The sequence below is a fragment of the Platalea leucorodia genome (assembly GCF_965183815.1).
Source record: "Platalea leucorodia genome assembly, chromosome: 4".
In the NCBI taxonomy this organism is placed as follows: Eukaryota; Metazoa; Chordata; class Aves; order Pelecaniformes; family Threskiornithidae; genus Platalea; species Platalea leucorodia.
This window is the reverse complement of record NC_138826.1, coordinates 110,445,689-110,469,355: the sequence shown is the minus strand read 5'-3', so window position 1 is coordinate 110,469,355 and position 23,667 is coordinate 110,445,689. Positions and strand designations below refer to the sequence as shown.

At 36.9% G+C, this 23,667-nt stretch overlaps 1 protein-coding gene across 1 annotated transcript in view; it reads right to left on the bottom strand.

Annotated features, from left to right (window-relative positions):
- Positions 1-357: 357 nt before the first annotated feature.
- Positions 358-23,667, bottom strand: part of CERK (ceramide kinase) — a gene marked incomplete at its 5' end in the record, with an annotated part of 43,891 nt that continues 20,581 nt past the window's right edge. Inside the window, 7 exons of the mRNA XM_082308073.1 lie at positions 358-2,965; positions 3,905-4,113; positions 6,386-6,591; positions 10,911-10,981; positions 13,699-13,804; positions 14,768-14,920; positions 16,678-16,752. Coding sequence (XP_082164199.1) covers positions 2,866-2,965; positions 3,905-4,113; positions 6,386-6,591; positions 10,911-10,981; positions 13,699-13,804; positions 14,768-14,920; positions 16,678-16,752 — 920 coding nt within the window. The 3' untranslated portion in view covers positions 358-2,865. The remainder of the gene's footprint in view (positions 2,966-3,904; positions 4,114-6,385; positions 6,592-10,910; positions 10,982-13,698; positions 13,805-14,767; positions 14,921-16,677; positions 16,753-23,667) is intronic.

Sequence of the window (23,667 nt, the reverse complement as noted above, 5' to 3'; positions counted from 1 at the left end):
GAGAGTGGCTTGGCAAGCTCCTCTGCCAGCTCCCTCAGTACCCTTGGGTGGATCCCATCTGGCCCCATTGACTTCACTCTCAGTGTTTGCTCTGAAGCTGTGGTCAACCCAAATGGAAGGTTATGAATTACTTCTCCACCTGGTTTAATCTGCCCACATTGGTTACACTGAGCACACTACTGCCAGATTTCTGCCAAAGGTAGATATTTTTTCAGATCTAGTTGTGAAAAGAAGAAAAGCACTGTATTGCTGTACGACATAATTTTATTTTCTCATTGAAATGCCCTAGCATCATAGGACACATTTTCTAATCTTGAAGCCAGCAAGATTGGGAAAAAAGAAAAAATCAAACTTGGTTTTCCCACACATAATTTCCATACTGAGACTACATTCAGAGAAAAAAAAAACCTAGAATTAAAATGTAAGCAGACATTATTTATGCAGCTCTCTTCTTAAAAATAAACTGGACATGTCATACAACTCACATATGGTGCTTTGCTAGTATAATATGCTACAAATAGAATTATTCAAATGCAACTATGCAGCTTTTCTATTACCTAAGACCTTTTCGTTTTATTAGGTTGCAACACCTTTATTATTTACTTCACACTTCATTACCATACTACAGAACAATCTTTTCTCCTTTTCTGGCAGCTTGCTTCTCAGAAGGGGGGCCTTCACTGCGGCTTTCTTTGGAAACAGTTTCAGATATTAAAAATACTCAAAGCATTTCAATATACATTCACAACTAGATTAAGCCTCCATTTTTCAAGTAAGGGTCTCATGACTTGCTAGTAAATGAATGGAAAGAGCTGGTTAGTATTTATTCCTGTTTGCATTTATGAGAATGTGACCTGGATAGCTGTAATGCCTCATAAATGCCCTCATCTGTTGGTGAGCTGAGTCTGCACCATCACATCCTGCACAAGAATTACAGTAACTTGAAGTCTGGGTTCTCTCGCAATATTCATGGATAGACCAAAATTACTGTAGAACTTTTTAAACAAATGACACTTTAAAAAAATATTTGCATTTGTAGAACTGCATAATCTCATTTTCAATGAGATTCTTAGGTCAAAAGTACTATTTCACTTATTAAACATGGCTTTAAAAATACAGTATACATAACATCTGAAAAACATTGGATCAATCAACTTTCCAACTCATTGCATTAATGAGGAAAGTAAACAGCAGTACTTTTTGGAAAAGTATTCAAGTATTTCCCTGAAATACTATATAACAAAAAACAGATCCTCAACTTTGTATGACTGTACTTTAAACAAATATCATTTGCAAGTGCTTTTTGTCATATATAGCAGTATGAATAACACTTTGTAGCAAAGCTCTAGCACACCATTTTGATATTACATAAAACTGGAATGTAAATAATTTCAACAGAAAAGAAAATATCAGCCATTTATAACAATTTTCAAGTGCTTCAGTAATAAACTGACCAATCACCATGGCTTACACAGAGCAAAGACATGAGAGACATCCAACTAATACAAGCTGAATGACGGAAGTGCCAATAAATATACATGAATAGAGAATCATTAGCTGTTTGGACACAAAAAAAAATTCAGATGCAATGAATTTTAAAGAGAACTACACATTTAAGAAAAGATAGAAGAGAGCAGGGGCTAACTTCTGATCTTCAAACAGGAATAAATATGTATGAGAAAAGCAAAATTTAGCCCCAAGGCTACACACAGAACACGTGTGTCACAATACACAAATCCATACACAACTTAAATAACCACTCCATAGCTATACACGATAGTCTAATGTTTTTTTGCTATAAAAACAAATCAGCACAGTGAATTCGTGATTTATCAGATGCCAGTTTCTTCCCTTGCTTTCACAAAACAAATTATTTTGTTTCATATTTAAACAGAAGTTATTTAAAAAAAATGTAATCATCAAGTCATATTTTTAAACTTAACATTCCAACATCTTGAGAAGACATTTTCACATATGTAGCAGAATCTCCAAAGAATTGTGTACTGAACAGGGAAGCTTTTCATATGTTACTTTTAGATATTTTAAAAGATTTAAAACTTGCTGGTGTTTCAGAAGATATTTGTATTTTCCTTTGCCTGTGCCTTCCTGGTATTATAAGTATCCCTGCGAGTTGCTTGCAAGACATTTCAGTTGCTGTGTGTGGTATCTGGTATCTTCCAAACAGTCATAAACCCCTTTATAATCCCCAAAAGCATCATGCAAGGAAGCCTTTATAAATAGAATATATAGGATAAAGTATGATCTGTATACAGATGTGCTTTTATTTTTCCAAGTATTTCTAAATTCTTATTGTTATTACTTAAAGCCAGGAATGTGTGTTTGAATTGCATTGATAAGTTGCAAGGTATAGTCAGAATTACAAAATGAAAGATTTTACTTAAAAAAAAAGAGAATGACAATACTATTGTCCAGCATTTAAGCCACATGCAACTACATAACATTCCCAGCAGAAAACATCTTCTCAGACACTTCTTGTCTTGATATCTTGGTTTGATGACAATGGAAAGTCCAAGGTTTTGTAACATTTAAATATTATTGCAACACAACTGCTAAATTAGCTCTCTAGAAAAGCACAGAGAATTTATCAGTCATCGTGAATACATATATATACGCCAATTGTCTCTTTTCTAACATAACTTAGATTACATTGCTCCAAGATACACTTCAATGACTACAATGTTTTAAAAAAAATGACACAATGCAATAAGATGTCTAAAATTATACTGAAGCCATCAAAAAAAAAAAATCTAAAATTTTAAAATACTTGTCAATTTGACTAAAATGCACATTTACTCAATTTCCTTGAGCTTTTATTTTTTCTTCTCCTCATTGGAGGAACAATGTCTATAGTAATTGTTCAACACCACTCTGGTTGTAGGCAGCTTCATCTTTACAGTTTTCCTCGATTCCCCTTGCAAACAGTTTCATTAACTGGCAGTGAACCCTGAAAAATATGGAAATCCATTAATAAGAAATGACTACTACATATTTAATTCTAATAATCCATGAATTTCAAGCAGTTGGACAGAGTTCCTTGCTCCAGACTACAGAAACTGCGCTCTCATTCTTGATACAATACTCTCCTGCAAAGAAGGCTGGATGCTTTCGTGTGTCCATCACTCCTGTTGCTCCCCTTTTCCACGCAAAAAGTTCTATGGGGCACTTAGATGAGCTCATCTTATACAATATTTATAAAAATCACTTTGGACTACTAAGTGATTATGTTTTAATGGAACACACTTACATGTAAATAGTTAGTATTGTGGTTTTGGTTCCCTTTGTTCTAAAAACAACAAACAAAAATGATCAGCCAAAAAAACCCCCACCCAAACAAAAGAGAAAAAAGCCCTTCAAATTTCGAACCTCTATTCCCTTCTAATCTGATTATTTGCACAACTGCAAACTTCTTTCTCCATATGCCAAGACTGGAGATAAGACTCTGCTCTGTGTGTTAAAAAACCACAAAGTATGGGACATATTGAGTATTTCTGCAAGACAAAGATGCTTCTTTAAGCTTAAATTTAACAGGAAAAGCTATTGCTCTGAGTAATGAGGTACTCCGCTCATTTAAAAAAGAATCCTCCCAACACCACCTTTATTTTCAGCACTTCAAGCACGCAATATCAGTACCTAAGAAGTAAGTAGGACTTCAAAGGTAGGGCCATCCATTTACCTCAGCCAGAGTGATCATTTACTATATACTTGGTTGGACTATTCTCTGGAAAGGACTCAAAAATGTAACAAAAAAAATTAAGTTTATTATCAGAAGACTCAAATTTGCTATGCAGAGGCACCTTTTTGGGATGTCTTCATGAGGATCTTTAAAACCAGTGAATAGGCTTAATATGTTTTCTGGTACACGGAGAGAAAAATTGATGCTTACCTCACTTCAATTGCGGAACTGTCCAGAGTTTCTCCATCACAATTCCAGGTGCTACTAGCAATATTACAGCAACAGGCTGGATGATCTCTGCAGAACTGGCCAAAACGTTTCTTTCCTATGTCCGTGACACTGCTTTCATTGTCTTCTGAAAGCTTTGATGTAAACTGAAAACTCTTCACCCGATAAACATCTACAAATGAGAAGTCAAACTGCAAAGAAAAAAATAAATCAAAACAGGCAATTAAAATTAGTTAAATACGTTTGATGTGTAAAGCAACTCTGCATGCAGCATTTTGTATTCGAGAAAGCCTGTCCACTCCAATTTTCTAGACAAGCTTACCTGAGGCACAGAATTTTTTTGTTTTTAAAAAACTGCATAAGTCAGAAACAATAATGCAAAAATGGAACCTTACTTTTCAGTGGTCCTCTCTAAGTAGCTGCAGTACTGCCACTTTATAGATAATCAGGTAACAGGTTCTGAGATTATGAGTACACGGGGTATAAAAAATATTTTAAAAACCCTATAAAAACTATTATAACGTGGAATCAAAGTCAAAAAGGTTTGGATTGGATCTTTGTACCATCCTCAGGACCTGTTCAACTACAGTCCTTAAGATACATGGGCTTTTCTGAAAGCCTTCTGCTTCGGCATTTGGAACAATGCCCTGAAGGTGAGAATTCCACGGCAGTGCAATCAAATCACAGAGCTGGGTGCATATGAAAATAAGAATAGCAGGCAATATTATTACATTCCAACAAAATAAAAATAATTTTAACTAGTTAATTCAGCTAGAAAAAGTAGGACAATTAAGAGATTGCTCTTATAACAGAGGTTGCATATTTACACTACAATATTGTACAAAAGCTTTAAAAAAAGCTTTGTAAATTAAAGGAACAATCAAATTTGAGGGTGCCCCAACCTGCCCTGAAGGCAACTTAACTGATATGGACTTAAACATTTAGGAAGCTGTAATAAATACAGACATGTCATTTAGCAAAGGCAACAGAGTATGTCTGTGTGCATCTATGGGAGGGTGGTGGCAAGGAAAGAAACAGTTTACTCATAAACTAGTCTGTATTAATGTACAGTCACCTTTTTCTTCATTTTCTTTTCACATTTTCTTAAGTTTTCAAACAGGGTTTCTCACTATTATGGTAGACACTAACCTGGGATGAGGACATATGTACAACCTTGCATTTAATCTACACTGCAAAATCAACATATCCCAGAGAGAAACAGTGGGGAAGCACTGGAAGGGGCATGACCACAGTGGCAATCACAAAAAGCATCAGAGTAGAAGGGACCTCCTAGGTCTTAAGTTCCTTCAGCTTTTAACCATAAACAAACTGTGAAGTTGTCAAATTCCATAGTTGGAAGCAGTGGCTCATGGATACAACGAGGCTCACTAAGCAGTGCGCTAGTCCAAACAGCTTAGTTGCAAAAACTGGTATCCAGGGCTGCGCAGAGCCACCCATGAAGGCTGTCATGTCTCCAGTCTAAGCAGAATGTAGTCTCTTGATAAATGTCAAAGCCAATTTGAAAGGCAGCCAGGGAAGGCTTCAAATAATCAAAAATATCAGGGGAACAGAGAGAGTGAGTGGGAAGGAGTGAAGGGAAGAGGAGACTGAGAATAGCAGGAAGGAGGAATACAGACAGAAACACAATGTCCCAGGGGATGGTAATGAGGAAACACAGGAGAGAGAATCTATACTAATTCTTCTGCAGAGGAAGAATAGCATCATAGACAAGTGAGATTTATTATTGCTTTTATAACTAGATACGACATTAGTCCATTGTTCAGATAATTTCCAGAACAGGTTAATAATACCAGGTTATGACAAATATTAAATGTGTGTATTCACAGCCATAGCTCTGGTTTCAACAGATACTACAATCCAAAGCAGTGATGAATCTTCCCGTGTTTATCCTGACAGCTACAACATATGCAAGGAATAATTCTGAAGCTGAATGCATAAAGCTCATATCCTGGTCACATACATACATTAAAATTCTGCTAAAAGCCTGCAGTTTACAATCGAACTGCAGCTCTAGTAACTTTCTTCTAAACCACATTTTTATACAGTTTACAAAAAGTGATTTATTATTCTTCACTACATCTTCTACCTCACCTACATTATACTGCTGTGAGAAGTTTTTCATGATGAATACAGGGGGGCACAGTTGTGATAAAATCACTTTACATATTGTCCAAACAGCAAATATATGGAAAATGTTATGAAACAAGTTTTCAATTAGCAAAACTGGAATTTTGCTAGAATGCTGTGGCCAAAGACTTGACTTAGATAAAATGATTTTTTTTAATGGTACACATGCTGAGATTGTCACCCAAAATATAAAAACTTTAAAAAAAACAAAACAAAACAAAACTGCTTTGTAGATGTTCTTTTTGTCATATAAGAATATCAATATTTACAACTTAGACTGACCCTGGAGAATTCACTGTCAAAGGGAATACACACCTGATCCTCTTGGTTTGTATGTCTGACAAGATACCGTAGAAAATCAAATCTGGAGCATTTACGAACTAGAATGAGGTCAGCTGAACCATCTGCCAAATGAGCTGCTGGTGAAAGACCTTTTGGACTTCGTGGACAGGCACAGCTCATATTTACTGCATTGATGGCTAAAAATTTCCCTTTAATAACCTTCCATTCTTCTTCATCTTCTGAAACACATCAATAAAGGCATGGAGATACGTTATTATTTCATCTACTCACAAGAACACTAAAAAGCAATCATTCTTGGCAACTTAAAAGTTTTTACTGGGTATATTCATGCACTGTCAATGCATATCAAAAATAAACAGCATTTAAAAAAAAAAAAAAATCTATTTTTCATATACTAACAGAGAAAGTTGCTTTCTCCCTTCACAGGCTGTGATTATGTCCTAAAACTGCTCACCATTTCTGACATACACATGTCAAATTCAGGATCAATGCTATTTGGATAAACCCACAAAGCCTTAGGCAGGGACAAGACAGAGGCAAGTTCCAACCTTTGTAGTGTGAAAGTTCAGGGGGATTTTTAACTTTTTAAAAATTTTTTTCTTGCTTGTCAACATGTTAACCTTAAATAAACAATGATGCAAAGACAGTGGTTTAGTATTTAGCTTCTAAATCAATATTCCTCTCCTGCCTCAATGCCACAAATTGTATTTAAAAAAAAAAGACAACCAGGGAAGAGATGGCTCAGGGTTCAGCAAGGACCAGCAGGCAGCAGATCAGGAGTCTGTTTCTACCCCACCCCTCAATGTCTGAAGATGAATACTATTAACAAAGTTGAACTCTCCTGCGCATAAATCTCCAGAGATTTCTGGAAAACAGTACAAAAGTCTGTTTTCAAACCATGAAACCATTCTGTTAGAGATTAGACCTAGACTGAGCTTAGATGTATGGCGGCGTGAATACTACCAAGACCAGAGGAATTTTCTGGAACAAAGAAACACTGGCAGGCACGGCACACAGTTGTCATCTAAACTGTATTTTCTTGAATATGGATAAAAATAGATAAAAATGCCTCTGTATTTTTAATTACACATAATCACCTTCCTCACTACAATAAGAGAAAGCCATAAAGCATCCATAACACTCCCTTTTCTCCTCCCAATAGAAGCGGACTCATATTTCAAATGAACAACTCCACAGAAGTAATGATTGTAGAATAGTCTATGGAGATACTCATGGTTCTAAGAATGGAGTTCAGGAGTGAAGTGCCACTGTCAATGATGGGGGTAAAACTAAGAAATGAACAAAATACAATAAAGTTTGTTTATATAAGCTTGTTAAAGTTTGATCATCACATCACAGCAAGGTAGAGCTTTTGAGGCATATTAACTAGTACAGACTTAGAAATCTAACATTCAGTTCCCCACATTTGGGTTAACTTACAGTTATTTTCAAGGTGCTTCTTTGATGGGACTATAGATGACATTTATGCTATAGATTTCATGTCCTGAAATTCTGATATTCTTTACTGTCTTAGTTTTAGGAACTTCACACTTACTCTAGATAATCATTATTACAATTGTCTAGGTAGTTTTGGGCCTAAAGTCTGTAATGCATTCATTTTGAATTGACCTCTTCCAAGCTTTACATGTCAGAAAAATAAGGAAAAAAAAAAGAAAAAATGTTTGGGAAGTATTCTGTAGTTGTTCTTTGCTTTTGAAATTTTCTTGCTTCCTTGAATTCTTATTCATTGGAACTTCTTACTATCCACTCTTTTGTAACAGAACCAAGAAAAACAGAATTCAAGGAAAAACAGAGTAGGATTATAATGTGAGAAAAGACTTAAAGGAAACTAAAAACTTTATTCTTTTTCCACCTAGACTATCCTCTCTATCTCCTGAAAAACAAATCAGTAATAACAAGAAAAAATGCAGCTCTTAAATTCAACATTTTTGCATCATTTGCCAGAGTGGTTTTAGTATTGCTTGCTTTACTGCTCATCTTTTTATGTTGCTTTCAAACAGGACATTACAGAAAGAAATAATTTAAATCAGATTCAAAATGCGTATCTTAAGAGAGATGAGAAAGACTTAAATGTCAGACTATACAGAATGACTTTGTTCAGGCTGCAGGCAAATGACGAGGCCCTGCTCTGAGATGAAGGTAACAGAACAGAACATAAGAAACTACTGGAACTAGAAACATCTGTGTCCAGAACTATACAAGTACTTATTTACAAGAAAACCAGCCATTTTCTGATATACAAACAACAAAATGAAAACAACACCCTTTACTGATAAATGCTTCTGTTGTTTATCTGAGAAGCATTAATAATTTAGTCTACAGTGTGTCTAGATATGCGTTAACTTTTGAACTATGCTCACTGTAATAAATAAGTCTCAAATTACTTAAGGTAGAATGCTTATATATGTAACCGTAATTGTTTTCACATGGTGGAAAAGTACCATTCAGTATAAATTTCAGCATGTTACTCAAAAAAAAGTTTCACTGTTCAAGTAAGAACAAAGTCAGGGTATTTATCACATTTTAAATCACCAACTGTTTTCATAACCATTCTGCAGGGTGCATCATGTAATACCACAAATTATTCACCCAAAATATCTTTCATACAGTAGAGCAATCATAAGCAGGAAGAGCATAAATGGCACTCTTTTCAACTGTCTATTGTATATATATATTCTGTAAGTTGCTGAAATCAGCATAAAGTACCAACACTCAAAGTTTACTCAGCGCACACACAGACTTCTGCACAATACAAAGAAATATGTTCAGTGACAGTCAATGCAAGCATCCCTCTAAACTTATCTAACTGTACACAAACCAAGTGGGCACAATGAAGGAGTCAGCCAACACGCTCTGCTGAGTAAAAAGCTTATCTGAGGTGGTGATTTAAAATCCTTTTTATTGCAAATCAAGAGTAGCTGACTGTTATCGTTTGCTTAACAGTGCTGCATGGAGAAGAGACTGGACTGCAAAGAAAGCCAGCTACCAGAAGTAAAATGGATTTAAGTAAACAATATCCTACATAATCAGCTGCTTAATGTCTTGTGCAATGCTGGCTAAAGCAGTCCTGATTGCTCATTAACCTGTAGCTTTCTTCTGCCTTTGCTCCTTTGCTGGATCAAAACTAACAAAATGGCAGATTTAAGAAAATTACCAAACAAAAAACCCCACAAACAAAAGAAAAAAGGGTGACAATATATAGCTACAGTTATTTCTCAAAAAGATAAATTTTTTCTTACCAAAAAACCTACTATCAGATTTAGTTTCTACGAAAATATTTTGTAAAGCAATTTCTTTAGCTGAATCTGGGCATAAATTAAAACAACTCAAGAAATACTCCAATCTGGCCATCTGTTGACTATAGCAAAGATCTAAAAGCAGTAGTGGGGATGAAAGCACTATATATAAGCATGTGTAACAGGAATTCAAGTTGGCATAGAAATTTATACTGTCTTTATGCTACCAATGAATCTCTATAGTATGATGATACTCTTTGCTAACAAATGGCTAGAACCTGGCACAGATACTGTGCAAAATAACTGTAATTATAGGATAATCTAGGTCATAACGACCAATGTTTGTGTCAAGAAAATGATGGTTTTGTGCACTGGGCTCTACAAGAGAAAAAAAAAAAAAAAAAGAGAGTAAAAGCAGAAGGAAGCACCCACTGGAAGGCTGCCTGCTGTTTAAGAGGGGCTTATCCAAGATGACAAACTGAGACTAGAGGCAAAACTCGGCCAACTGAATCTGTGTATCTTACTCCAGCAAGGCCACAAGTGTATCAGTATCAGTGCCTCCCATTAGGATGCAGTATTCAGACATAAAAGAGATACAACTAGGAGGATGACTGCACAGATTCCAATATGTAACAGTTGTTTTAACAAAAGGAAGGAAAAGTTATGCCCATTAAAAAAAAAAAATCCATGGAAGTGTGCGCAGGAGTTGGAATGGGGGAGGAATGAGAGAATAAGGATAGCATAACTTGAAAAAGAGAAGAAAAATCTAATTTATCATTTATACTGAGTATTGGTGAGGTGTTGTAAAGAAATACTTAAGTCCACTAGATTGGTTATTAGTTTTCCAAGTTCACTGCCTCGTATTTATTTAATAAACGGCTTTACATGGGTGACTTTTGTGCTAACAAACACAAATTTTTAATCCTGATCTATTCCAGAAGTTATCTTAATGAACTGCTTCCTTCTATACTACCTCACGGTTTATCAGTTAAGTCCTTCTCACAAAAAAGAACGGAGTCCTAGCTCACAGAAAAGAAACCCAACACATTGAAATATACAAGTAATAAGTATAATTTTCTCGGAATTTTCTGAGGTTTGCGTGGAGGAGACACCTTACATATTTTTCACATATTTACATGTATTTTCCTTAAACTTAAAGAAACAATGGATTATCTAGTAACTGACAATGTTTAAAAAACAAAACACACACACTTGAACTGATATACTCTGAAAAATATTTTGTATAATACTATACCATCTTACTTTTTATGACAAATTACCTTTACGTTTTAATCCACATTCCTTGTGCTGTTCTGCCAGCTGTTGCTCACTTTTCTTGCAAATATAACATCTGAAAACAAAAATACCATTCAGTTCCTGAAAACAAAACTATTGTTCAGTTTAACTTCTTTGTTTTACCCAATCATTACAGGACCTTCCCCCACCGCAAGATGCAGCACTGCACCGACAGCTCTGATATGGCATGAATCATGATGGCCCTGCAGGCAGTACAGGTACTTAAGTACTGTGATGAAGATTACTGGATGTCAGAAATAACAGCATTACAGAGCCGTAAGATCACATAGGTTGGAAGGGACCTCTGATGTGGTCCAAACCTCTGCTCAAAGCAGGTCTTATAGGATCAGGATGTTTCGTGTCTTGTTTAGTCAAGTTTTGAACATCTGCAAGGGTAGAGTCCACAAGACCTCTGGGCAACCTGTTCCAATATTTGATCGCAGTAACAGTGAAAGACATTGACATACCGGAGCCAGGTCTTCATTTCACTAGCGCTGAGTACAGGGAAAGAATCACTTCTCCTGACCTGCTGGCTTCACTCTTGCTTAGGAAGCCCTATATATAGTTGGCCTCCCATCCTGCAAGGACACACTGATGACTGAGGTACAGCTGTTGTCCACCAGGATCCCAAAATTCTTTTTGGCAGAGCTGCCTTCCAGCCAGTCAGTGCCCGGTCAGTACTGTTGCGTGGGACTATTCCACCCCAGATACATGACATTGGCCTCTCCTGAACTTCTGGAGGTTCCTATCAGCCACTTCTTCAGCCCACCAAGGTCCCTCTGAATAGCAGCCCTGACCTTCAACATGTAAACCACTCCTCCCAATCCGGTATCATCCATAAAACTGCTGAGAGTGCACTCTCTGCCACCTTGCCAGTAATTAATAAAGATGTTGCACAGTGTTAGCCCCAGTACTGATCCCCAAGGTACATCATTAGTAATTGGCTGCCTGTTGGACTTGGTACTCAACCTTTCTAGGTAGTCTAGCCAGTTTTCCATCTATCCACTTATCTAGCCCACACCTCATCAGCTTGGTTTTAAGAATACTACAGGAAACAGTACCAAAGGCCTGACTAAAGTCAAGGTATGTAACACCCACTGTTTCACCCTCATCCACAGCCTTGGGGACCTATAAGGCTTGAGGCAGACTACATCAGTGAAAACTGGGGCAAAGGATTCATTTTCCAGCCTTCTCCGTATCTTTTTATCAGCCGGTTCCCCATACCACTAAGCAGCAGGCCCACAGTTCCTTTAGCCTTTTTTTGTGATTGGTATACTTATATAATCCCTTCGTAAGAAGTAACACCCTTCACATCCCTCACTGATTTCAACTCCACCTGAGGTTTGGTTTTCTCAGTTCCATCCCTGCATGTTTAGGCAATGTCTCTGTGTTCTTCCAAAGTAACCCATTCCACTTCCACCTTCTCTTTACTTCTCAGATCCTTGCTCATCCATGCTGGTTTTCTATCATGCTTAATCAAGTTTCTGCGTATCAGAATATGCTTTGAGGAGGTACCAACCAACTCTCATGGGCCTCTTTGTCCTCCATGGCAGTCTCCCATGGAATCTTGCCAAGATTCATGAATAAACCAAAATCTGCTCTCCTAAAGTTCAGGGTTGCAATTCTACTTTTTGTATTGCTTATTTCTCTCAGGATTTTAAACTTTATAATCCCACAATCACCACTGCCAAGAGTGCCCTCAACTGTCACATCCCCCACTTGCTTTTTCTGTAACAAGACCAGCAGAGCATTTCTCCTAGTCAGCTTGTCAATCACCTGCATGATCATTGTCATCACTACACTCCAGGGTTTGCCTGAATTGCTTGTGCCCAGCCCTCTTGGCCTTTCACCAATTATCAGGATGCATAAAATCCGCCGTGAGGCATCAGGCACTCTTTACTCCCTGACTGAGACCCGGATGACAGCTTTCTCCCTCTCGAGCCTCCCCTGCATCAGGTGCCCTGATGCATCACGATAGTTGCTCCAGCTAGTACTAGAGACCGTGATCTGCAGCACTATTATTACTGCACAGTCTCAACAAGTTCCATGTAGTTTCTGGCCAAAGTTTCTGGCTCCTCTGTATCCTGCTGTGTTGTTTGCTGCTGTCACAACTACTATATCTCTGGTAGCTACATTCATATGTGAAGAAGAATGATAAATACTAGTGCATAACTTCAAGCAGGTGAAAGCAAAGAGAAAGGAAGGAACACTGGGAGATTAAGGTAGGCCCCCTGATTGAAGAAACAAGTGAAGAATATCACACAGAACTTACACAGCATAGTAGTAGTCTATAAAAAAAGGCTAAATAAGCTGATTCCTGAGAGGACCTATCCTCAGGACAAGGCATGCCAGCTGTTGTCATGGCACTACAACAATCGCTAAAATTGCTAGATCCAATTACAATGTGAACATTTGAGAATTTTTGAGTAATTGTTTCCATTTGTAGAAGCTATGAGGCATCCAGACTTTTCATTTATTAGCAGTAACACAGCATAGTACCCTCAGCATTTGTAACTGGGTACTGTGTTCTTATACTTTGCTTCATTTAAAATTGTGGGAGGAGGGGACCAGCTAACAAAATTTTATTACATTTTTGTTTACTGACCTGATAAAATGAGGTGTTCTCTTTAATGAGTCAATAAACTTTTTTAAAAGCTTCTCTCTTTCATAGTAAATGTTTTGATGTTAAAGACAACATTTCTTCACTTCTGTTCATGTACAGGCCTTTTCAAATAGTTCATGTCAAATATCCAGAGATAAACATTAGCCTACCCTGTTCTGCAGCTATCTTTATCTCGTGGAGATCCCAGTGTGTGTTTTGCTGGTTGAAAAGAAACTGTTCCTTCATAGTAATGATGAGAAAGAAAAGTCTTGAAGCCTACATAAAAAAGGTATTAAGCAGCATTAAGTCATTATAAATCCACATTGCGAACACCTCTGCATGTATCCCTTGATTGTTCCTTCTCTAAGGACTGCAAAACAACAGTTGCTCTCCTCAAGCTCATAGCTCTTTGTGTTATGATGTTTTAGACTGTAAAGGACAAGGAAATAACCCCTTCAACTTTTTAACATTTGCCAATAGTGCCATTACTTTGCTTGACATCTTTAAGAGCCAACTAAAAATTTGAGCTGTACATCTCCGCTGAATCTTAAAATTAGCCTACGCTACTTAAACTCTGCTTTTGTATCTTCTTTTTCTAACACAAAACAAACGAAAGGCAGCAAAAAATACCTTCCAGTAGCATAGGATTTGTCCAAGTACTAGCTAACTAGGCTAAACCACTCAGCTCCCTCTATAATCAGTGCTGGAAGAAGGACAAAATTAACAATTCATTCCATCAGCCAAATGTCCAAGGCAGGGGAGTGCCTCTCTCTCTCTAACTGAAAAGATATTACTTTTTAGGCAGCTATCACTAGGTGACATACAGCAACACATTTCTATTAACAACCCAGAACAGCACTAGCAATTTTATTAATAAAAAAAGCCTATTAAACAATTTGAATTAGGGTTGCTTCCAACATAATTTGTAACAGTTCAGTATCAACTTTTTAGTTCTTTATAGAGCTCATAAAAAACTTAAACTATCAGTTAATAAATTAACCATGCTATATAGTCAAATTCAACACAACTTTAATGAGGACACTGTTAGTGTTATCCCCCAAGTTATGGAGCTTTACATAATGTCATCCAATGTACTCGGGTACCACAAAGAGTTTAAAATCGGGTTCAGTATGCCTCTTATGTTTAAAAGCTTCAGAGAAGCTTGGTTTGGAGAGAGCACATCAACTGCTCCAATATGTTTACATGCTGACAAAAGAATGTAATAATTACACAAGTTACCTGAGTAGTCGTATCTCATCGGACCCATCCACCGCTTCTTTTCACTATCTTTTAATATATCTCCATAAAAACCGTAACCCAGCAATGATACAGAGTACTTCAAAAACGTGTTGTTATGATGTATAGAAGAGACATCCAGAGGCTGACAGTCACCTATGAAGGTCAGAAATGCAAGGTTCTATTAAGGGTTATTTTGTTTGTAGCTGCAAACATGATAGTAAACTTTAATGTTACAGATTTTTTAAAAATAAAAAATACATTTGTATTTATGTCATAATATTTATATGTCATATATATTCATAAATATTTCTCATACATGCAGAAAGGGAAAATTAATTTTCTAATACTCATTTAATATTTAAAAAGCATTAAGCACAAAGTGAGAAGAAAGGTCGGTATGCTAAAAATATAATGAATTTACACTCATTTACCAGGTAGCAGTAGGAGGAGATATTATAGAAGAGATCAATGCAGTATCTGTACATCTACCAGATACTACCTAATCATATATGTCATACTATCAGAGGATAATTCAAGCTGGAAGGGGCCTTAGGCTTCTCATCAAAGATCCCAAAGTAGGTTCAGCTATGAGGTCAGACCAGGCTACTCAGGACTTAGCCAGTCAAGTCCTGAAAATCCCTAAGAACAGAGAGTATACACCCTCTCTCATGTCCTCATAATGTAAGCTTTGGAGTGGTGGTGGGTTGGGGGGGGGGGGGGAAGAGTTGTTTCTTTGCTTGTTTGTTTTGGTTTTTGGTTTTGGTTTTTTTTTTTTTTTCTTTTTAATTCTCTTTCATTTTATGCCTGTTGTCTCTCATCCTCCACCATGGACTACTGTGAAGAACCCTTTACATAAGTGAGAGATGCTCTTAAAAATCTAAATACATGTGTATACATGCACATTTAATAATCCAGCTAAAATACTATGATATACTAAGTCCATATCTCTCTCTAATCCTAGTCCAATGGCTCGAACTCTACATATGCTGAACAGATTTAACCGTAGGTTAGTAACAGAGAATCACATGTGTAAACCTTTGCAACACGAGCTCCTAAAACTGCAACTGTTACGCACTCAATAACAAATGATAATGAAATAATAATCACTTGGAAATTCTATCCTTTATGCTTACGCAACATCGTTATAACTGAAGACTATCTTGCACAACTTTTCAAATTCAGTATCAAGAACTGGGCGACTATGATTCTTCAGTATGTGGCAAAATAGGATGGACATCACAAATCACAACGCACTGATATGTGAAGCTGTCTCCTTCAGCCCCAGTGCAGTTCACGGACTCCATTACTAGAGGACTTTGAGAAGTGGCAATGCCAGCATCCCTACTGATGACAACATATCAAAAAGCATTGACTGAAGAGTAGTTGTTTTCCTCCCTAGTTCCTCTTCAAATATATGACTTACAGATGGTAAAAATGGGGAATTATCAGCTAATTCCCCATTCTGTCAAGCAGAAGCCATACTTCTAACTTGGCATGGAAGCATTGAATTGCACAGGACAATTGGGCAACTAGTACAAAATACTACTATTCAAGCGTACATGCACTTGTCACAGCTTTCTCTAAGAGAGAGGGAGATATACAGTCCAACAACTTACACTGCTTATTGTATTTTACTGCTATTTTCAAAAGCATGCCAGAACACATGAAAACTTAAGCAAGAGACATAAAATTTCAAAATGTTATGATCCTTTGAAAACAATGAATTACAGTAGAAAAAGCAATTCTGTATTTCAAATCAGAGACTTAAATCCCAGACAAAACCTTTGTATTTCAACTCAGCCATTATGTTCAAATTATATTTCACAAACATATAGAAAGAACTAAATTAATTACTATTTTTGGCTATTTTAATAATTTTCATAACAAAACAGTGAACTGTGACCACCCACCTACAATAATATGAAGAGCTGATGTTACTGGATCAGAAATGCCAACAGTTGAATAGCATATGCAATCTGTTGATCCTGAAAAATAAAAAATGAGAGATTAATTCATATCTTTTCAAAACAAATATTATTGGCATGGTCCTCCAAATGAAAGCATTATGTTCCTTTGGCCTGCCCCTTTCTATTTCATGGAACAAAGTAAATACAAGGATACAAATATTATGCTTTAAATTGTAACATTCCCCACCCCCACAATAAGTAGAATTTATTTCTCTCTAAAGATTTTCACCGTATAAGCAACAAATATATAGCAGTTAGTGAAGGGAAATAAGCTAATTCATATGAAAAATTTCAGGATTACATTACAGCTTTCATATCAATTCAGGATGGAGGGGAAGGCAGGCATATGCTGATTCTCCTTTGCTTGAGATTTCTTACTCATTGAGATCTAATGAAAAGAAGTTGACCGGTCTCCTGTTTCTGGGGGGAGTGATCTAAATTCCAGATTGTCAACATCCCCTCCTCCTCCAGCTGCATCTTAAACCAGAAACTCCTGCTTAGTTTTATTATTTGAAAATTAGTAAATACTTGCTTTCAAGAATTATTTTATAGATAAGGGAGCAAAGTGAATAGAGATGTTCCTTTACAGTCTTGAGAAAAATACCTACAAGAAGAAAGGGGGGAAACTTTAGGTTTCACCAATATTCTGTCTTTGTTACTAACTACCTTCAGGCCACTCATCACTCAGTATGTCCACTCAGTATTTTAGGTGCTGTTTAGAGACTGGCAATTCTCCCTTATCCCTATAAAAAACAATCTAAGAGCCTAATGTAGGGTTCTGAATCCTATTCTGCAGCAGGGACTTGAAAGTCAGGGCCAGACATACCCAAGCATTTTTGTTGCAGCATCTAAATCTGAATTTATCTTGTAGTTTCTCCCATCCCTTCCCTGAAATTGAATTCCTTTAAAGTCAAGGCTGGATATCCAAAAACAAAAACTTACTTTGTCCACATATACGTTCTCAGATCCGCTACTGATACACTAGATGTAGAGCAGCTCAGATACAGAGTACTTCATTTCTGAGGCCTAATCAAATTGAAATAGAAAACTAAAAATGGATGAACGAGCAATCACTACTTAAAATCCTCTTTGTTTTTTTTCTCACTTTGAAAACAGTCAGGATATATACAGTTATCAATAGGAGCAAAGAAAATCCTTTCCTCTCCAACTCCCTTCTCAGGAAATGTACACCACGTCCCCTACAAGTGAAGGGCATGAGAGAAGCTTCTATGAAGTAAATGCTGTGCAGAAGCCTGCCACAGCGAACAAGAAGCAGCTCCAGGAGACAATTAGAGAGAATATAAATATAACAGAACTGCAGAACAAAAGAAACTGTGACTAAAGAGATCTCTCTCTACAAGGTCGAGGTTCAAGGCGGTGCAAGTGTACCATGACAAGTATATGCTGTTGCACAGGAACTGGGACTCCAATTTCTCTCAGTACCATAACAGACAAGGTACACCAATGATGTTATCATGACACGTTTGGAGTTTTATAGGAGAAAATATTAAGTAGAATTCAGATGCTGAAGCTATGCTTTAGTGCCAATTTTTTCAGTTTCATTTTGCCTCCTACACTCATGAATTTCAGTCAGGCAGAAAAGAAAATTCTCACTACTTTTAAAAAGAAAAACAAAAAAAAAAAATAGCCACTAAAAGATTGGACCTGAACTTTTACTGCTGAACATACAAGCCCAACATTTCATCCAACCTTTTTCATTTCTTCAAGATCTGTTTGCATTCTGCTGCTAGAATTACCTTAGTCACATTTGTCTTGATGTAACAGAGCTTCCAAGTAGTCTTACATGATAGGTGGGAGGAGAAGAGAGGAATTCATGCAAGCTACATTTTCACATGTGAGGCTTATGTCAATTAAAAGCTGATATATCTGTAGGGCAATTTTGTAAAACTTATTTTCATTTCTATTTGTTAACTAGCAAGGGAGGGCTAAAATCACATCTGAAGTCTGAAATTAATTCTGAGATTCTAAAATGGGAGACTGGGAAGACACCAGCAGTGTTTACCAACTGTCAAATCATGCCTCTTTCCCAGACATGCCAGTGGAGTACCAACTACAAACAGTAAAATATCATTTTTTTTCTCTCTCAGAGCCAGTAGTATGGAGCAACAAAACTGGTGTCATTCCTTACGTACATTCCAAGAGAACACAACTGGTCATAACACCACACCAAGCACTAACCTAAGAGTACTAGTTTAAAGGTCACAAAAATGTCCATGATGACTAAGGATTTGAATCTCTTTAAATACCTCACAACAAACAGGAATTCTAGACCATTAGGTGGGCCTTGAACAGATTTGAAATCTACTGCTGCTGAAACAGCACTCTGAGTAGATGCACATGCAAACTCCACCAAAATCTGGCTTACTTCATCAGTATAAATCTGATATGGAAAGCAGGATTAGAATGTAAATACAGCTTGACTAATATCCCTTGATTAACAGTTTAGGATTGCCAGAGCACTCAATTTGTGCAAGAAGCTTTCTTAGAGCATGACTGTTCACTAATGTCAGGTGGTGGATGTTGTTTGTTCTGGTTAAACCAACAGAAAACTTATATACATACTCTGCCAGATTTTCTTTGGGTATTTTTAAGGGCAACAGCCTAACTGAGTGAAGGAAAACGAAAGAGGTTTTTAGGGGTTGCACAGAATACATACAAATGTGAAGAAAGTAGTTGAACTACTTGTTAACTGAGCCCTAATTCATTAAAAAAAGGTAAGATCTTCAGTGTGGAAACTAATTTTTGCATTGGTGTGCTAGAAGAGAAGGAAATCAACATGCAAGGAAATGATTAAGTTTCAGGTTAAGACCTAGGTACATGTAACACTGCAGACTATGTCAAAGCTTCCATTCTGGTCACGATCTTGTTGGGAATGTTAACAGCAGCTTGAGCTTCATTCAAGGTACTCACACACAGGCCCCATTTAAAGGGCCTTAGGAAACAAGACATCTGCACAAGACGAGCAGATGCAACACAAGATCTACAGGCTCTCTGGACTGTATCGACCAGATGTCCCTGGCTATAACATGAGCTTAGATGCCCACCTCACCTGCAGACACCTAAATGTAAGCACAAAAATCCGAGTACCAATTTCAAATTGAAATGCACCCTAAGGAGAGTAACTCCGTTACCTAAAATGACACCAGCCACCAGTGTTCAAGTGCTGCAGATTACTCTGCTTGGCTTCCAACTGCTACTCTAGTACAACAGTTGTCTTGCCTAGGGCTAGTACATTTCAACGACGGTGGCACCATACCACCATATGTAGGTAGCCGAATCCTAAACTCAATGTCTGAAATCTCCCAGCTAAAGCTCTCATCCCAGATACTTTGATATTAAGAGCCTACTGAAAATACGAAATGTGTAGAGGGTACATCAACTAGTCTTTGTTAAAATAAGTATAATTACTTTGAATCTTTACCATCATTATGTACACTAGAGTCCTGTTTCATTACCCATCTTCCCCAAAGTCTGTTTGTTATCAGGAGGTATCATACAACCACATAGTTGTTATATAGGCAAGTTGTTCTACATTCTTTCCCTCCCCAAATTTAAACACTGTGATTTTTTCAATAAATTTAATGATTTTAAAATTAGGAAGGAAATCCTTCCTTTTAATTAATCACAAGGAGAGATGACCAAGATATGTATCTAAAATATTAAAGAGTATATACTCCCCATAAAACATTTTTGCCAAAGTGATGGACTGCGCTACATAGAATACAGTACAGCTAAATCACCACATTTCCCCTTTGTGTGCAAATATTGCTGGATATTTGTGAGTAGACAAGTCATGCAGACAGGTGCTCAGACACCACCTCACAAGCTTTAAATCGGTCATAGAACCACCAAAGTGATGATTTACTGGTTGTATGGAAGAGTTCATGCCATTGATTCCGTGGACCAAAAAAAAAAAAAATCGAAGTGCTAAAATTAATAATCTGAAAAATGATTAGACTACCAACTTACAACTAAGTTTTCTTAAACCAAAACACATGAATGCTGTGCGCTGTAAGTATTCACTTTTGTGCTTTTATTGATGGCAAACTAAACAAATTCCAAAGAGCTGGAAGTACTAAACTAAGCAGATGACAGAAGCAACAGTCAGCTAGACACTGATCCTATAAAAAAAGTTAATTTAATGAAGAAATAGGAATATTTTTAGTGCTCATAAGCGTTGCTCCATGTGAGATACCCTTGACAGGAGCAGGTGCTCCCATAGCACATGCAGAATCCTCAGAGACAAATTAGTATAGCAACACGATTCTGTACTGCAAACAGGTAGAATAACCACTTCAGTGGGGGTCCCATACATTTATAGCATTTTTGTGAAATCACAATCCATGCAGTCACCTCATAGACAAAATATCAGGTGAGACATGCTAATGACAGAGTAACTGCATACTCTTAGTCAAGCAGCGTTTAGTGTTTTGAAAAATCTAGGTGGTGACTTTTCTGGGAAGTGATTTTCAAATGACAAGGATCTGATATATTCAAAAGTAAGGGGAGAAGCTACTGTTACAGGGAGAGATGAAATGCCTGGGCATACAGTCATGTTGCTACCCAAAGTTTTATACATCTTCTTTTCTGCATCCAGAAACCAAGTTTAACATCTGCAGAGTGACAGACTGGCTTAAAAAGGAACAGTCCAGAAGGACTTTGGTCTGGTTTTTTTGGTAGATAATCACTTCAGAAGTTCAGTACCACAGTACAACAAAAATGGATTAATAGAATAATGGCAAATTTAAGAGATGAAATTAATATCATAGGGAAAAGTAATCTTGATTTAGTTGCCTTGATAGCAGCCACACCATTTTAAATGCAGTGTTTAGCTCTAAGACTGTCATTTCCAGAAGCATAATGGATTTAAAATGCTGAAGGAGGAGCACAAAACATTGCACTTCAGATTTCAAACTGGACATACTGAACCTTGAAATGACATGCTAACTAAACTGCAAAGATCATTAAATATTACAAACGTTGTAAAAGAGAAGGCTGTGGACACATCACTTGGAGTCATTTTAAAAAAGAATTAGATAGCTTTTTATGCTATGCTTTAACACATTTTTGAAGAGAAATTTTACAGCCTAGATGACAGCAGTACGAGTCCAGTCATGCTTCATGATTTTACTTGCATCTGGTTAAGTTTGTGAATAAATCGTCCACCATTTTTCTATACTACCTTCACATAAGAAGCCTGTGCTGCCTTTAGCACCCTTAACTTCTACAGCTACACATCAACATGCTGATTATAATCATACCGCATGCTTCAATCCTAGACATTACAGAGCTCATACCTTGAGCACAGCAAAAGTGAGAGGGATCTGGATGCACTAGAAGCCTAAATCACTTAGCAATTAACACTTTGTACCTACATTTTACTAATCTTCCCTAGTACTTGGAAGATTTTTCCCTATCCCCAGGGTAGGCTGACAGACTTGGTTTCTGGAAGAATGGATGCATTAATATTATGCCACAGCACTGAGTGAAGTAGGATTTTTTTTTTTCTACCTGCTGATATCATAAGAGTATTTAATCTAATCCGTTCTCTTTTACTAAAGAGTCCTCCGACAGCAGTTGACAGCTTTGTCCTCCTGTTCTATACCAGGTTTAGTAAGAAGAACAAATTACTTTGGCTTACTCCAGAGGGTATAATTTTAATACTAAAATATGTGCATGAAACAGTGCCACATGTTGTAAGAGAAATGATTCTCTGTTTTTAAGTCCTATGGAGGCATACTACCATTCTGAATACAGAGAGAAACCATGGCTGAATGCACTTTTAAGGCTAGATGGCACTGGAAGGAAGTAATAACTACACAGAAGTTTTCATAGGTGTGCTGACTTGTAGCTATCACATCGCAGTACAAAACTGTCAGGTTGCTACAACCTCTAAGAACTCTTAACATCAAAACTGTTTACAACAGCAATCAATCAATTTACACTCTCGGATTTGAAGAACGGCTGTAACTAAGAGAAATTCAGAAGTTAAAACTGCCATGAGTAGAAGCCTTTCTTCGTGTTTATAAAAACACAAGTTATTTCATAAAAATGTACCATAAAGAATAAGAATAAATGATATTTTTAACCAAAAGAGACACTAAGGAAAGAGACTGTCTGAAAACAGACACATCTGTTAAAAAAAAAAAAGGGGGGGGGGGGGGGGGGGGGACAAGCAGGGGCTTGCTCCAGAAAGTTAGAATCATGATTTACAAGTAACAACAACATTAAAAAAGAGCCTATTAAATAAAGCTAATTACTCAAAACCAGTCATATAGATCAGAGTGTTTTAGCATTACATCTCTTTCATTTGTAATTTCAAACCTTTATCCAATTAAATTGACAGTTTCTAAGCAAAGGTTAAGTCTGCTGAATTGAGTGTTAGTTTGAATACAGACACTGCTTAATCACAACCACAAACCACAACCTGCCATGTTTCTGTTAACACAGCTTGATGTTAGGAACTAAATGATAAAAAAGGCAAAAACACTGATTCAGTGTCACCTTACCCCAGGCTCGTGTCCCGAGTAAACTGTCTCCATGTACCACAAGACACACAGAGCTTTAGAACTTAATCTCTAAACTATGGGTAGTGTTTGTTTTCAATATCTATCAATGAGTTCTTAAGATTTTAAGAAAAAGGTTGGTTACGAAAAACTAAAAAGAGCATCACGGATGAAGTTTTTCTAGATGCATGATTTATATTTCGTTATTCCTTTTGACTTGCTGTATTTCAGTTTTTAGAAAAGTCTTTTTAAGGATCTCACTTGCTTTGGAACAGACTTCTTGCACTAGTCTGAGAACTAGGGGATCTGTTCGGGTCAGTACATGGTCAGAGCTCCACTACATCAAGCAAAGATGAACAGAGAACAGCTTCACCAACGGCTGGAAAAACAAGCTCTTGTTGCCTTC